The sequence below is a fragment of the Porites lutea genome, chromosome 4 (genome assembly GCF_958299795.1).
Source record: "Porites lutea chromosome 4, jaPorLute2.1, whole genome shotgun sequence".
NCBI lineage: Eukaryota > Metazoa > Cnidaria > Anthozoa > Scleractinia > Poritidae > Porites > Porites lutea.
This window is the reverse complement of record NC_133204.1, coordinates 32,915,884-32,932,920: the sequence shown is the minus strand read 5'-3', so window position 1 is coordinate 32,932,920 and position 17,037 is coordinate 32,915,884. Positions and strand designations below refer to the sequence as shown.

At 39.4% G+C, this 17,037-nt stretch overlaps 1 protein-coding gene across 4 annotated transcripts in view; it reads left to right on the top strand.

The window, feature by feature from the left end:
* LOC140933334 (uncharacterized) overlaps positions 1 to 17,037 on the top strand; it is a 37,387-nt gene that overhangs the window by 16,175 nt on the left and 4,175 nt on the right. For all 4 annotated transcript variants that reach the window (XM_073382868.1, XM_073382871.1, XM_073382869.1 and 1 more), the window contains 14 exons: positions 873 to 924; positions 2,032 to 2,064; positions 4,436 to 4,515; positions 5,708 to 5,735; positions 5,870 to 5,964; positions 7,906 to 8,170; positions 9,967 to 10,074; positions 10,253 to 10,384; positions 11,520 to 11,673; positions 13,616 to 13,709; positions 14,554 to 14,582; positions 15,283 to 15,299; positions 15,592 to 15,644; positions 16,520 to 16,609. In XM_073382868.1, coding sequence (XP_073238969.1) covers positions 873 to 924; positions 2,032 to 2,064; positions 4,436 to 4,515; positions 5,708 to 5,735; positions 5,870 to 5,964; positions 7,906 to 8,170; positions 9,967 to 10,074; positions 10,253 to 10,384; positions 11,520 to 11,673; positions 13,616 to 13,709; positions 14,554 to 14,582; positions 15,283 to 15,299; positions 15,592 to 15,644; positions 16,520 to 16,609 — 1,230 coding nt within the window. The remainder of the gene's footprint in view (positions 1 to 872; positions 925 to 2,031; positions 2,065 to 4,435; positions 4,516 to 5,707; positions 5,736 to 5,869; positions 5,965 to 7,905; positions 8,171 to 9,966; positions 10,075 to 10,252; positions 10,385 to 11,519; positions 11,674 to 13,615; positions 13,710 to 14,553; positions 14,583 to 15,282; positions 15,300 to 15,591; positions 15,645 to 16,519; positions 16,610 to 17,037) is intronic.

Below are 17,037 nucleotides of genomic sequence, written 5' to 3'. Positions count from 1 at the left end.
AAATTCTGTAGCATTACTAATCTTCATGTAATACCACAAAATTATTTTGTCTATTTACTGTTATTAACTTTCCATGGCAAGGAAGTTGTATTACATTTCATATCTGTTGGTCAAAAACTCTTTTACTTGCTAACATTGGAAACTGATGATGTGTAAATTTTAAATGTGACTGAATTTATTAATCCTCTATCCGTTAATTTCACCATCCATAGTGTCTCTTCACATCGTCCTTGCCATACATTTTTTTCTTGAGGTCTCATAGAGAATAATTCATTAAAGAACCAAGACAATGCATTTTTGGTGCTTTTACTTCCTTGAATCCTGTGACCTTTGTGAAGTTACAGTGATATTGTATTGCTTTCAAAAGGGGAAGTTAGTCTCTGATCACAATCAGCATGCACGTGTGGTGAATAAGTCACGACAATATTGACTAGGTTTTGCAAAGCCAATAAATTGAATTTTTAATGAATTATTTTGAAATATGTGTGTTAATCACAGAAAAAAATTGTATAGTAGTCAAGCTACATGTAAGTTGAGACCTTAAGCTGTGAAAGTGATAGTTTTGAGGTTCAAGCGAAACTTCTCTCTGTCTCTCTCTAAATCATTTTTTTGGATTGTTACGGTTTTAAGCAAACTGTGAAAGATAATCTTATAGTAGTTTCTAACTTTATCAGCCAATGGAAAACTACATGGAAGTACATGTAGATGAGGAAGTGAATTGCTGGTCCAGGATTTTAGTAAGAAACAGTTCTGTCTCTGCTTGATCATTAAACGGGAGGCTTGATCTTAAACTTTTGATCTCTGATAAACTTTAAAGTAACTGGCAGAAGACTGTAACATGCTGTAACAGTTTCTCATTTGTCTGACTTCAGACTCCACCAGTTGATGAAGAAATTTATGACATACCACCAGAAGAGGAAGAAGGTATGTTTGTACTGCTACAGTGTTTTCTTAGTTTAGCTTATCTTGAAATTCAATTGTTTAAGTCGTGACTATGAGTCATGGGTCAGCATATCGGTGGAGAATTTAATTTAGTTGCAGATATGCTGATAAACAGTCGCCGAAGCAAAAAGTACAGTGTAAACCAAACGGCTAATACACTGATGAAGTTTTCGTTCATTCCTTATTCAAATGCGAACATATAAAATACGTTAATAGGGAAATTGTTTTTTTATTGACTGCATTTGGTTCTTCAGTAAGTTTGGGGACCGTTACGTGATTCGTGGGTTGGAGACCGTTACATGATTCGTGGGTTTCAAAACCTCTTGGCAAGCTTATTATCACCTTAGCTTTCAATTATAATAAAAAATAGTACGCGGCTTTCAATGAGTTAATAACAATTTAAAGAATTTTCGTTGTAGATTGTGAAATAAAACAGTGATTATCCTAAGCTTTGGAGAAACTGGGTCTTCAAGAAAAAATAGCTAGTTAAAAGCGAAAAGCATCTTCACGTGCGTGTTATCTTTAATTTATTTTAAAGCTTGGATATGACTCGCTTATCAGGAAGTTGCTCTTATTTAGGAAGTCGCTTACCATACAAATCAAAGTATGAAGTCTTATCGTCAAAGTCTGAAGTGGTTTATAGAAAGAATGCTCCGAACTTTATGGCTTATTCAGTTAAATCGACAACCTATCAGCATAATTTATTTTTTTCACAATGTTTTGAATCACTAAATGCGTAGATTGCTCCTCACGTTTCAGAATTTATTGTTAACTTTGCGCATTTTGAACTCGGTACAAGTAACAGTTGAGATAATTTTACTGATATTGTGCCGTAGTTTTATTTATTGACGACTTCAATAATTCATTTCTTTTCCTGCTAATATTGACTTTGGCTTTATTCGTAAGAATATTAAGTACTTATTTACTATTAATCATAGCAGGAATCGAGCTTTTTCAACATTCAGTGCTTTAAATATCAACTCGTTTTGTGTCCATTTATAGAACGCTGATTAGCTTAAATTCTTTGTTCTACTATCTTTTCATCACATAAATCATTATATTTATTAAGCGTATGTTGTTATCTTTTAGTTTATGAAGAACCAAGCGACGACTCTGGATCAGGTAGGATACAAATAAACCTATAATAATAACTGTTTGACAGCCTTTACAATCTGAACTGAATTCCCGTCTTCAAAGCATATACCCTGTTCCATCTCTAATATGAAGTAGATTTTAGCCAAGCCACAACCAATAACCACAAAAGTCTTAAAGCTGAGAATAGAAAACTTATTAAACGGGCTCTTAGCCGGTTGCCTTAATTTTAAATACGTTTAATTATCTTTGATTTATTTTAAGCTTATTTTCTTCCTTTTTAAGTCCTTCTCTCCTTCTTTTTCTCTTCCGTCTGTGTTTGTTGGCTTAATGAAAATTTAGCCTAACATGCGCAGTACTAAAACCGATAGACCCTAAGATTTCATGAGCTTGTTTTCTTGGGCGCTTTCCATTTACCAAGAAATTCCGAAAATTCCGGGAACACACGTTTTCCGGACGTTCCACTGAAAAGTTCCCGGGACTCAAGTGGAATTTTGAAAAGGTAGTCCTGTTTTCCCGTTGGAAATTTTCCGGTGAAAAAGCATGTTCCATTTACGAGGTTTCACAAGGAATCACCAGTTCCAGGCTATTCAGGGCGATATCTGTGCCACTATCTTGAATTTTGGTGACAAGACCATAATCGAATGGAACTTGTATCAAATGAAACACGTTCTTCACTCGGTGGACCTTTTCTTGAAAGTTTCCGAAAGTTTTTGGTAAGTGGAAAACGCCCCTTGTCTTCTTCACTGTGTTAGTTGACGAATGTTTCCCGCCAAAAATGCTCGGTACCTTAAATGCGATATTTAACATTGGTTTACATGCAGTATGCGGATGGCCGACGACCACCGGAAATGACGTCACAATGTTCAAAACTCAAGTGGAACCGCGAGCGAATGGTTTCACTGCAAAGTTCTTCCGCCGGCAGTGCTCGACACTAATTTTTTTTGGACATAAGGCATCGGGCAACTGAGTTTAAGAAATCACTAGCCCACGAGGAACAGCCACTGGTCCAAGAGGAATTGAAGTGGTTCGAAACTTTACAAGTGTCAGATACTTGTAAAGTGTCAAATTTTGTAGCCTGTACTAGGCCGGGGTTCAGAACTTTTATGACTCTTTATCGAGTCCAGACAGAAATTTTCCGTTCTGTGACAAAAGCAGAGTTCGAATTTGCTTATCACTGCTGTTCGAGTCCACACAAGTTCCACAGTATGAATCGCGACCAAGGATATGTTTTCTTCTAACTTGGTTGAAAACGTCTCGACCGCCTATCGCACTTCTTTTGCTCTTCATGCTGTGTGTGGTCCTTTGGTAAACAATGAAAATTTTGCTTCAGCATCATTAGCTGTTGAAGGGCACTTTCTCGAAAAGAGAGAAAAAGAGCTTCTTCATTCTTGTGGTGAATGTACACGAATAAATTCCAAGATGACGGACCTGCGACGGTGGCTCTCACCCAGGCCCCGACTTTATTGAGTGACACGGAAACAATGACGTAATTCCATTTCCAGCATGGCATCCGTGTTGCGGCTGGAGTCAATCGTACGATATCTCCATGACATGGATAGCACTCCTTTGGCTTACATTTACAGCAAGGAGCCCGAGAGTGTGATCTCCTTTAATAAACTCACATTCTTTCACGCAGAGATTAACCAATGAGAAGTCGAGGACAATTTCCAGCTGGCATATGATTGGATTAAGTTTGTACGAAAGAATGTGAATAAATCAAAAGCGGTCGCACTTTTACGTTCCTTGCTGTAATACTCAAGCTATAGAAACTAACTACTGGTGAAGCGTTTTAAGGAAAGAACTTCCCAAGTTAAAGAGTTGTAGAAAATTTATTTTTTCCGCTAAACTAACGGACCTAGGGGTTAGTAGGAGCACCTTTTTACTCGCCCAGCGTTAAGTTTCCCTAGTCCTGGCCGCTTAGTGGACTAGCGTTAGTGTCGAGCACTTGTGTACGTTTCGACGTCATATCTATGGTCAATAAGGGTACAAACCACGGAAAGTTGTTGTCGATATGTTTTTTACAATAACATTGACAGTTTTTGACGTCCATGTCTCGGAAAAGCTCGCCCGCAATAAAGAGAAAAGCAAATTGCGTCACCATCACTCATTGTGAAAACTACCTTTGCTATTCGCTGGTTTTGGACTGCGCATTTCTCGCCACGCATAACAAAATAAAAAACCTTGGAAAAGAGCTCCTACAGCAACATTACTGAAATTAGGTTGATCAAAGAGAAAAGTTAAAAGGTTTAGAGAACAGTCTTTCCTAGTTGGCCAATGGAAGTACCTGATATACTTTCAGAACTTTATAGTCTCCATCTCTTTCCATTGGATAGTCAATTTTTCTTTACTCCGTACTCCTGAGGTACTCTCAACTATTGTACTCTAATGTACGTTGCAGGCATTGTAGTTCGCCCCATGTCTAAAGCAAAACTGATCAGGTGCCCATCTGAAGCATCAGGAGAATATATTGATGCTAGGGTAAGTTTACAATACAGTAAAAACCCGCGAGTAAGAACCTACATTTTCTGGAGTTAGCCTAAACAGGTTCTTATTTAAAAGGTAGTTAACACAATTTTAGGCTATTTAGGTTCTTAAATAGTATAGGTTCTTATTCCTGCAAAAAAAAATACAAAAAAAAAACAAGCCACAAAACAAGATGGTAATCAGCCTATTTGTCAATTTCAGAATGCGATGCAACAATATTGACCTCTTGCACTTTTTTTTTTATTACATCAATAAATAGTTAGCACATTAGTTTGCACAGCAATACCAATCTCCTAATTCTCCAGACAGGATTCTTGCACAGCTTTGCAGCTGCATTTCACTAATATCATTTTAAAAAATGAGAACCTGTTTTTCATTTTCTAGGCTAAACAGGTTCTTGTTTGTAGGGGGTATAAAAGGCAAAATTTAGGCTAACAGGTTCTTAAAGGGAACCTCCACTCTTGCTAAAGAATTAGTTTAAATCGAATAAAATTATGCTGATAAACAAATTTGTTCGAAATTTGTCCTTAAAAAAAGTGTTTATATCAGGAAAAGTACATTTTAAAATCGCTTATTTTCACTTTCAAATTTCGCGGGCGCTGCCATCTTGAATAATTGTGACGTGTTACGGTTGCTCTGTTGTTCTGACACAAAGAGCTTTTGTTTAATAACAATAGGGCAACCGTAACACTTCACAATTATTCAAGATGGCGACGCCCGCAAAATTTGAAAACAAAAATAGGCGAATCTAAAAGTTATTTCTTTCGGATACAAACGCTTTCTTTAAAAATATTTTAGATTGACTTGACTGTAACAGTTATTTCCTGTGATTTAAAGTTATCTTTTTGTTGAAGTGGAGGTTCCCTTTAATTTTCAGGCTCTTACTTGCGGGTTTTTACTGTATGTAGGAGGGAGTATAATCTCTGCCCCACACGCCCACTTGCACCCCAAACCCGGCGAAAGAAGCGAAAAAACAATGCCCGGCCCTAGCAAAATACTTGAGAGCTAAAAAAGCCAAATGAAACCACTTAAGTAGAATTTTTGACTCTTGCATAGATATACAGTCAAGTGTAAAAGACAGGGAGTCACCTTTGATGGGTTTTGAAAAATATTGATCAACAGTATTTTTTTTTTTTTTAAACAGTGTGATAAATAATGTTATTTTTTTCTGTTGTTGTTTCGTCAGCCTCCAACGTGCAGCGATGAGGATATAGGTACTGAATCAGTTTTAGTAAATAATGGCAATTGAGTTAAAATTATTAAGAATAGGTGTAAGGGTGACGTTTTTTTTTTCTCTGTTTTTTTTTTTCTAAAGTTGAAACTGATCTCTGTCTTTTTTATATTATAGGTCCTAATCCTCCTCCCCCTGCTCGGCCACCAAAGCCAAGTTCAAAGGTCATCAAGCCACCTCCCATGCGTCAGCCTCCACCCCCCAGAGAACCGGTTTGTAATCACGTATTGTTTTAAAATTCGTAACTTAAAGAGATTCAGTGTCGACTGGAGGCAATGACAACAATCTTTATTTCCACTGTAACTTGTGAAAAAACTAAATGTAATTTCTATTTAAAGATACATACAGTAGCTGGCCACTTAAAGTACGTATAAAGCTGATTTAGTTGGTTGACAACCACTCAGTCTCTTAGAAAAGAGGCTTATAAAGTATGTGAAATAAACGAAATTATACGTATTTTTCTCGTTTCATCACAATAGAGACTTAAAGTAACTAAAGCATTCACCACCTGTAGCGGTTACGGATTGTAATGGGAAGGAAGTCTGTATTTTTTCTCTTTTAATGCTCTTTCTCTCCATAACTTCATTCCAGAAACCATAAGGGGAATGGGTACAAGCTTTCAGCGTAACGAGTTTGGGATCGTTTGGGCAGACTTGCGTTGCTTATGATTGGTTAATGGTTTCCTTGAATACCATCGACCAATCATAACTCACGCTTGTCTACTTGCGTTGCTTATGATTGGTTGATGATTTCCTTGGATACCATCGACCAATCATAACTCACGCTTGTCTACTTGCGTTGCTTATGATTGGTTAATGGTTTCCTTGAATACCATCGACCAATCATAACTCACGCTTGTCTACTTGCGTTGCTTATGATTGGTTGATGATTTCCTTGAATACCATCGATCAATCATAACTCACGCTTGTCTACTTGCGTTGCTTATGATTGGTTGATGATTTCCTTGAATACCATCGACCAATCATAACTCACGCTTGTCTACTTGCGTTGCTTATGTTTGGTTGATGATTTCCTTGAATACCATCGACCAATCATAACTCACGCTTGTCTACTTAAGTTGCTTATGATTGGTTGATGATTTCCTTGAATACCATCGACCAATCATAACTCACGCTTGTCTACCCCAACGACCCCAGAAGTCACTGCAACGAAAGCTTGTACCCATTTTCCTTAGAGTTTCTAAAGTGGGGAATAGCAGAGAGTCGTGAGGAGAAAAGCTTGTGAAGTTGTTGAGTTAAACAGAAACGTTCCGCCCAGCTAATATCAAGCTTTAGGTTTTTGTTCATGACGACTGAGACATCAACGAGTTTGCTAGTGACTACTCTGTCCTTTGAACCGCAATGCAGAGGCGTTCGATTTGGCACAATTGTCACAAATTATTTATTAAAAGTAATAAAAGACTGAAAATGAATGTGAACGTAACTGTAAACCAATGTGGCATTAAAATACCGTCCAGGTGCTGACTCGTCCCCAGTCGTCTCTCTCTATCTCTCCTTAGTAGCGCGAGGGGTGTGATGGGAAGGAGGAGAGCGAGGAGAGAGACTCCCTCCCTTTTTCCTTCCCATCACCCCCTGCTTCCACCGCGTGCGTTACGCGAAGACGACTGGGACGAGTCAGGTCCAGACGGATTTATTTGCTGGAGAGGCAGGTCACGCCATTATTAGGCGATTTCAGTACTTACCAGATGAAATGAAATATCAAAAAAGCTGCTTCAAATTGTAGAAGAACACAAAAGATATACAGAAAGGAGAGAACGAAGCACAGGTGGTTCGAAAGGAGAAGATTAAAACCCCATTTACAAGCACTAAAAAAAATCGGGACGGCACGCCAAATTTTTGGCACCGTGCTGACGATTTTAAGGCACGGCACCCCCAATTTTCGACGTGTAAACGTATTGGTACCAAATGTAATGTGGCACCAGTGCTCAAAATTCTAGGAGTGCCGAGACTACCTCCCGGAGGTAGTCTCGGCACGGGTAAACGAGGCACGATGCCAAAAATTTGGCGTGCCGTGCCGATTTTCTTAGCGCGTGTAAATGGGTTTTAAAATTGTTGATATATGAAGATGTGACTCGATCAGGACTATAAGCCGTTTGTATGTGCACTACATAATCTATATGTATTACGTTGCAGGAAATATATGATGAAGTACCAGAAGACGACCAGCCAGGTTGTTCACAAGTCATTGAAGAATATGAACCATACCCACAAAATGAGCAGCCGGGGAATTCACATGTTGTCGAAGAATATGAACCGTTTGAACCACCGATTGGTAGCTCTTACGCCGATCAAGAAACTTATGAGATTCCACAAAATGAATCACAAGAAACTTATGAGATTCCCGAACAACCAGGACAACCGGAACCGGAAACATACGAGATACCTGAACCGGAACCAGGTAGTTATGATGGGTAGTAGTTAGTAAGTAAGAATAGTAAGTGAGAATGGACGAAAATACATTTAATGAGTTACAAATCAGTCATCTAGAAATGCGTGGTAACGCAGAGCCTCGCGGAGCTCGGGGGAGGGCGAGAGAAGATATATAGTAAAATGTGTAACTGGGGAGGGGAGGGCAGGTTTGAACACCAGCTTTAATATCGGAAGCTGAAATGTACGGTGTACTCAATCTCCTTTTGGTTATAGTAAATTCAAACCCGGTGCCCTGGCTTGAAAAAGGATCTGGGATCTAAATGGGGTTGCTGTTGTTAAGGAAGGGTAGCCAAAGTTGCATAGGTCTCCTGTTCACCCCATTGACCCTTCTACATGTGTAATTATTGTCAAAAGGTTTTATGACATATAAATAAAAGGAGCTTTGTCGTCACGAAATTCAAACTATGGGAACTGCCAACAAATTGAGTGAAACATAAAAATGACTGCGCAAAACGATTAAAGAAGGTATAAAAATGAAAAAAGATGAAACAGCGAATGCCAAAGGAGATATGGATGGACAAACCCCAAGAAGGTAAAAGGCGAATTGCAATGGTGCTTTTTGAAGACTTGTTAGCCTATCAGTTTGCCAAAGTTCAGTTTTGTTGTTTGTAACGTTTGAAGTATTGCCTGCGCGGGAGACATATTTGTTTGACACGAATCTGTGATTTTGTCATTCACAGTAATTTCTCAAGTTTCATAGCGAATAAGGACGTGTCATTGGCATTATTAACAAAATGAACTAGTCAGCCATGACACAGACACTTGAAAATAGGCTAGAAAGAATGCACAAAAGCAATTGTTGACGGTGATGATTATGATTAAGGGCCTGTTTACATGAAGGTGGGGGACCCCAGGTAAGTGAGGTATAATGTGGTGGGTTACCCCACCTATCATGTAAACGTGATCACATTAAAATGAGAGATTATATGGACAGGCGGGTTACCCCACCTAAGCGGGTTACCTCACCCATCTGGGGTACCCTACCTCAATGTAAACAGACCCTAAATATCATGATTGTAATATGATGTTGGTGACAATGAAAACGGTAACATAAAATGACAATGGTGATAATAGAGCGGTTTTCATTTGAGTGTCGAAAAGTAATTGGTTTTGCACTTTCTACACGATGCGATTGGCTTAAAAGATTCGCGCCACCTTTTCATCCAATCAGAAGTAAAACCAAAGCCAATTGTGACGCGCTCGCATGCATTTTCCCGCGCTTTGCGTCAGCCACATGTAATTACTTCGAGTTTTGATTGGTTCAATGTATTGTCTGTGTCCTATGTGATTGGCCAGAGTAATTACTTTGGTTTTGGTTTTACGACACTCAAACGAAAACCACTCTAATAAATGAGGAGGTAATTCGTTTGAATAGTAACACTATTGAGTTACATTCAAAAACTCGTGACTTAGAAAACCAAATGTGACGTTAAGGGCAAAGAGTCCCAGTTTGTACAAGTTTATCTTAAAATTAAGATAGCATGGAGGATTTAGATGTTGTGTCAGTGACATCCCCTTTCGCCATTATTGATTTTTGTAATAAAAATATAGAGATTTAGCGTCGCGCTTACGGCTAATGGCAAACGTGAATTTGTACCACGTGGCCAGGTTTTCACGTAGCGTGTGCTTTAGTTACTGTTCACTACTTCTACTCCAAAATCAGTAGCTTTAGGTTAGTTTTGTCAATAACAATTGTCTTGCACAGTTTTAAACTTAATCTTGAATCTAAATCTCTCTATTGTTAACTTGGAAAACTCTTGTTAGCTCTGCCAGCACGCCTTCCACCGAGAGAAAAAGGATGGAAACCTTTAAGAAAGTCATCAGTTACTGAAAAAGCCGCAAAACCACTTCCAAAGGAGCCAGTCAAACCAGGTACGAGTTAGCCATTTACTACAACTTTTAAAGTAGCAATTAAAAGAAATAATGAAGTTGCTGTCCCCGGCGATCGGACGGGGCGGGGAGGGGAGGGGGGAAATGTTTTTTTCCGAGCTCTGTAATTCTCACCCCATGTTTCAATTGTCACTGAACTGTTGTTACTTTGTTTCTATAGCCAAACCCATGCCAGCGCCTAACAAACCTCATATCAGTCCAAAGCCAGGACCACAGAAGGCTACTTCTGTGAAAAAAACACCAGACCAACAGCCTAGAGCATCAAGACTGTATCCCAGTCCCAATAGTACAGGTATTTGCTTGATAAGTGTTAACAGAGAGGAGAAGAGTGACGTCACATTACCATGGTAGCAACATTTCTGGATCAGAACAACGGGAACTTAAGCAACAACGACGGCGACAGCAACGAGAACGGCAAAAAAGCAATGGGTTTATATCATTAGCAAAACAACAACTTAACACGTGCCGATCACGCTTTTTTTGTACATTTCTTGGCCGTCGTTTCACGTCTGCGACATAAAACTTCTTATTAATTTCACGCGCACGCTTTATGGAGTTGGTGAACACCGCACAAATTATCTTTTTCTTTTTCTTAACCAGATCCTTTCGGATTCAGCCCCAGACAATGTCGCCAAGATTTTACAAATTAAATGAAATTGAGTAAGATCGATGAAGTTTGAAACAGTGCGAATTCATTTTTTAAGAGACGTTTTCGGTTTGTTGTCATCCAGAAATGTTGCTACCATGGCAACGTGACGTGACGACTTCTTCTCTCTATTCTATTCGCCACTTTAAAAACGAGAAGAAAACTGGGTCGAGTTAACTTTCGCAAAGACTTCTGGGACTGTTACTAGGGACAGGGAAAAAAATTGGCCAATAGCTGACCGGCGCATCCCCAGTAACAATCCCAGAAACTATTGCGGAGCGCATTTTGGTTCCAGTTTCCAAGGAAACGAATACACACAGGGTATACCATGGTGTGCTACGTACAGACTATCACTCACTGATAGGTTGAACATAACAATAGGTCAAATGGAGACGTGAAAATAACACGTTCCATTGCTCAAAAGGGCTCTGTCACGCTATTTTCTGTCCTTGTAAAAAGCTTAAACGTGTCTTTGCTTGCTCATCCGAAATCGATACTATAATAGTACCCCCTTGAAAGAATAAAGCGCGCCCTTAGCAAAGGCGTGTATTTTCATTCACGCGAGAACTTGTGGGATTTCTCGTGCTACTGCCCTTTAAGCCTTAACTTCCATATGTTAACTCTGACGCCTTTAACAACGGAGCACCGCGCATTTATTTATGAACCAAAAAGTGATATATCACTAATAGCTGCCAGGCCAAGGGGACATATTTGATATTTGAGCTAAAGTTGGTTTGTGTACATTTACGTTCATCCTTAAATCTATCCTCTTGATTTCTAGGACCCATAAAATCTCCTGCAGCAAGAGGACTATCATCGCACGTGCTGTCTCCGCCTTCGCCGAAGCCAGTTAATTCTCAACGTACGCCTCCAGCTGCTCCAGCGAAGAACGAAGAAAACAATAACATTACCAACAACAACACTCAATCTTCAAGGTATGATTCATGTACAGGATCCTGACCAAGACTTGAGAGTTTGAAAAGTAGTGTATTGTAAACGTGTAATACAGTCGAACAGCGCATGAGCAGAGATCCTGAGACCAGAAAAAGTTTCTGCTTAGGAGGATTTCAGCCTAATACAGGTTAAACATCCAGTGTTTGTATGTCACCTAGTCTGTGCTAGCGTTCCCTCAGGATTGTCGCGTGCGCTGGGATGTTTGTTACGTGCAAGCAAGCGAGGCAAAGGCGCGAAGGAGAAGACGAAGGAGGGACGGCAACAAGCCATTTCCGGGTTTCAAAAATTCTCAATTTCAAAACGAGGCTAGGTGCAAAACTTTTATTGTGATAATGAGTTTCATTTACATGAGAATAAAAAATAATTTTCATATCAATAGCTTTGCACGTAACTTCGCTTTAATAATAATAATAATAATAATAATAATAATAATAATAATAATAATAATAATAATAATAATAATAATAATAATGGTTTATTAACAGATCCACCGGGTGGCTCTTCCCTGTTGAAGTACATCAATTACAATTAAAAATAAATCAAATTAAGTTATTTACAAATTATGCAATATACAATTAAAAGTAGAAGCAAGATTAACAGAATCGAAATTACAGTGAAACTAACTAATCACTCTGTACTCTGTTACATAAAAAATTCCTTGAAAGTCTAAAAAAGGTTCTGTAATCTGTACAGTTTCTAATAGTTTATGGTAGATTGTTAAATAGCTTCGACGCATTATCTTGGAAAGTATCGTTTTCGGTCTGGACCACTAATCTAATAGAATTGCTTGAGCGCAGTTCCTTGCGGCATTCCTGTTTTATTATTTTAAGATAATCTGGCTTTGAAGCAGAGGCTTGGGACAATTTGGAAATGGTCTGATTCGTATATCAAACATGTTCGCTAAATTTCACATTTGTGATCATCTTCTTCCTCGCGCGTTTGCCTCGCTTGTTCGCACGTGGCATTCTCGTTTGTGCGACAATCTGGAGGGGCAGTTTAATGTCGCCGGGGCCATGAATAATCGACCGCTTACGAAAGCTTCCATTAGCAGAGGTGAAACAGCACAGAAAAAACGACTTTATTTAAGTGTAACTGTTTTCAGCACGGAAATACTAATGAAAGATTCTGTTTTCACGTCTCCTAAATAAACGGAAACGGATCTGCCATTACTACGTAACAAGAGAGAATGAGTTGAGAGAGCGAATCCCTGTGCTCCTTGATAATTATTTGAAACTATTTTTAACTGTTATATTATTGACGTTTTATTACAAAGTTACTTTTTAATCATTTTAATCTTTAAAACCAGCCTTCAAAACTGCGCGATAGTTTACCAGGGGCCTGTTTCTCTAAAGTCCAGATAATAAACGGACCCGGAAAGCTGTTGTTGTTTTCATTCAAGTTCGAGGTTTCAATAGTTTTGAAGTTACACACGTGATAAAACTGTCAGTTAACAAAACAAAATGGACTGGTTTGTTCGCTAGGAACAACGCTTTTATTCTTTAAGAGATTTTGATGTAAATATTTGATTGCGGGTGCGAACCCGGGGAGGGGGGGTGGGGGGCTCCACATATGAAAGGGGTGGGGATGCTCGTCGTCTCGCTTAGGGGTGTAAATTTCGGATTTTGGTCTCACTTGGCGTGTTCTGGGCAAAACGCCATCATATTTAGCCGTGAAGGTCTCGTTTAGGGTTGCACGCGTAAAAATATTAAAATATCTATATTGTCTGTGTTTTAACATCGTCTCTTTTAGGGGTCAAAAAAAGCTTGGGCCACGCCCAGATCGGTCTCCTTTAGAGGTTTAATTCAAAATTTCCGACGAACACCGCCACCCCTTTTATATGCGGAGTGCCCCCCCCCACCCTTCACGGGGGGAGTGCGAATGATTTTGGAAGATTTTGTCACTTTCATTCTTTCTTTCTTTCAGGATCTCAAAGCTCGAAAGACCCACATCTACGGCCGAAGACTCACCACCCCCACCACCCCCTCCTAGACCAGGGTCTAAAACAGCTGCTAATAAGGTATGCCTCATGGTAGTCATGCTACAGTCAACAACATACCACGCACGTTTAGACATTCGATTCGCCGCAGTTAGCAAATTTGAGTCAAATTACGAAAACCACAGACGAATTAATCTGGGGCTTCATGTGATCTCTGAGGGTGTTTTTTTTTTTTCACGGCACTGTTTTTAGTCTCAGACCCTCTATTTAACTTGAGAGAGTTTAAGTGAAGGCGTTTTTGAGCAACGCAGGTCAACCGGAAGTGGAGTTTTGTATTCTTGGGTAGTGGTTTTACCCAAAATTTGGAACGAATAGTCTCTATGATAGTAAAGACACTTGACAGTTAACATTTGGTAGCGTCAAGGCACTCTAAAAAAAAAACGCCTTACTTCCGGTTGGCGTGCGTAGCTCAACAACGTCTTTGTTTAAACTCTCTTTTGTCTGTCGAGAACAGTGCGCCTTTGCGTGATAAAATCGCGCAATCCGATCGGTTGAATGACTTTGTCAAAGATTGCCTGCTGATCGTCGTCGGCGTCTGTTGCGAACACAAGACTCTGCGGAAAGTGCCCATCACCCCTCCCCCCTCCCTTAGTCAAACATTTTGCCTTAAGTGAGAAATTAGTATTTTTAACGTTGTATTAGGGGAGGGGTGGGTTGGTAGTTTCCTGGAATGTTATACTTATTCTCTTACTCAAAGATTTTCTTCTTCCTCTTTTTTGTTGCCTTCATTGATTTCTTGTTCCTATTTCTTCGACCCGAATGGATATTTTTTCTTTCTTTACTTCTTCCATTCCTCTTGGCAGCTAAACAGTCAGACTCAGCGGTGGTACGAAAATAAACCATTCAACTGTATTTTTTTTCACAGCCTCTTCCTGCGAAGCCCCCAAGACTAAGGTTTGTTTTGAAACTTAGATAATATAGTTGCATTTTTTCTTGTCTGATCAATCATAATGAAAATGAATATGCCGTGAATTCTATTAGTAAGGACCCTGTTGTTTAGGAATCATGACCAATTTTACTATTATTATCTCTTTCAATTTTGAAAAAATGTATGATTTTTATTGTAATCCTAAACGTGAGCTTTCGGCTTTTTCTATTAAATTTTCTTGGATGCAACTCATTCCGTATTCATAGAGAGAACGTTAGTAAAAATGTAATAGGGATTGCCGCCAATGTACAGCCAGCCAACTGTTTTTAAAGGGTCAGGCTATGGGATTTGACTGAAATACAGTGCGGGTTTCAGAAAACGTTAACGGGATACGGGATTTGATTGCTTCTGGGAAGCGGGATTCTCCGAAATTTGGGCACGGATACAGGATTGGGAAAGAAAACTATATTCGGGATTTCGTTGACAGAGGTACGGGACGCGGGATTCTCATGTGTAGGAGAGGGAATGCGCGCGGGATCAGGACCCCCGTTGCAGACCTGGACCCAGTCGTTCAAAGGCCGATTAGCGCTAACCTGAGGCTAAATTTTAATCCGGGTTTCTTTTTCTCAATTATTTTTAGAGCATTCAATTAACGAATTTATCACAACTCAGATTGTAGGTGTAAGGGTGATTAATGTGTTTTTGCTTTTATTGTTTTCTTTTCAGCGATTCAAGCAAACCAGGTAAAGGAATTTTTCAATTCATCCTGTACTGAAAATAACCAGTGATTTTGTAAAGGTGGTACACATATACTTGGGGCGGGGAAGGTGATGAGTATCGCAAGTATTTGGAGCCGGTGGGAAATTATGCTTAATTCGTATAAACATATCTCTTGATTATGTACTGGTATTATTAAGAGATAAATTGATGTTGATAAAATACATGTCGTTCTCGATTTCTCGATTGTCTGGGATTTTCCGATATGTGGAAACCAAGCTGTTACAATTTTTTTGCTTGTCTTATTTTGTGTTGTAGACGAACCTACAAGTCCGCCCAAGGGTCTTCGTCCCCTTCCATCACAACCAAAGGTAAGTTCCCACTCTTTTCGTGTTAAGTAAGATCCTCAGGGGCGGATCCAGGATTTTTCCTAGGAGAGGGAGAACCTCTGAGGGATGGCGTAAAATGCCGGTGACGTAAACAAATTTTAAAAGCGAATACGAAGAAGAAGGCTTTTGACTAGGCAATAACATAATGCGAACTGCCTTTGCTTGCTTAATCCGATATAATCTTGCAAAATTTTCAAAACCGCGCGCCATTGCTCATCCATTGTTGGACAAACCAAGTTTCCCGTGACGTCATCCGTGCGTCTGTACTTTAATAGGCTGATTTAGCAACAGAACGGGAACGTCAGTTGACGACCGAAAAGTGCATTGAAGCCCCCAAGAATAAGGTTTGTTTTGAAACTTAGATAATATAGTTCCATTTTTTCTTGTCTGATCAGTCTTAAAGAAAATCAGTATGCCGTGAATTTTATTAGTAAGGACTCTGTTGTTTAGGAATCATGCCCAATTTTACTATTATTATCTCTTTCAATTTTGAAAAACTGTATGATTTTTATTGTAATCCTAAACGTGAGCTTTCGGCTTTTTCTATTAAATTTTCTTGGATGCAACTCATTCCGTATTCATATAGAGATTTTAGTAAAAATGTAAATGTTAATAAATGTTAGTAAATGTAATAAAAGTGCATTGAAAGGAGTCGCCCAAGTTGCGGCTCTCCCATTGGTCAAGCAAGTTCTTTGTATTTGCGCGCGCTGTCATCAACTGACCTTCCCGTCCTGTTGCTAAACCAGCCTAATAGATCATGGACAACGACCAATCACAGCGTAGTATGCGTTACATTATATAAAGTCAGATAAAAAAAGGTGCATCTTTTATTTTATAATTTTTTTTATTATTTCAAGTCACCTGTTGATCAGCTGAAAACTTCTCCGTGGTTCCATGGGCCTTTGGACAAGAAGATAGCAGAAGATGCGTTAAAATCTTTCTCCAAGGTCTGTGTGCCTTTGTATTTTTAAATGTTTCGTTTTACTTTTCTTTTTTCTCGCCTGCGTTGCAGGCGCCGGTTGGTTACGGGCGACAAGAGGAGCCCTCAGTCCTAATCTTCAGGTTGCTATTACGCATGCACGGCACGTTTGTAGCCAGCTTCGTTTGGACTTCCACTTAGAATGAATGGAACGCTTAGAACGCGCGTTTGGTCCTTCTAGCACTCGTAATTTGAACACGCGGACTTAGACCATCTTTCACATGAAACTTATGTACATCGTTGGAGCAAGAGCGTTTAAATCTTCAATCGTTCTCGCCTGCATTCCGTAACCTTTGGTAATTACTAGTTTTGAAGTTAGTCTTCATAGAGCGCGGAGGGGAACACGCGAAGCGAAGAGGGGGCCTCCTCTCCTTTTCCTTTTTCGTGCGCACCGGC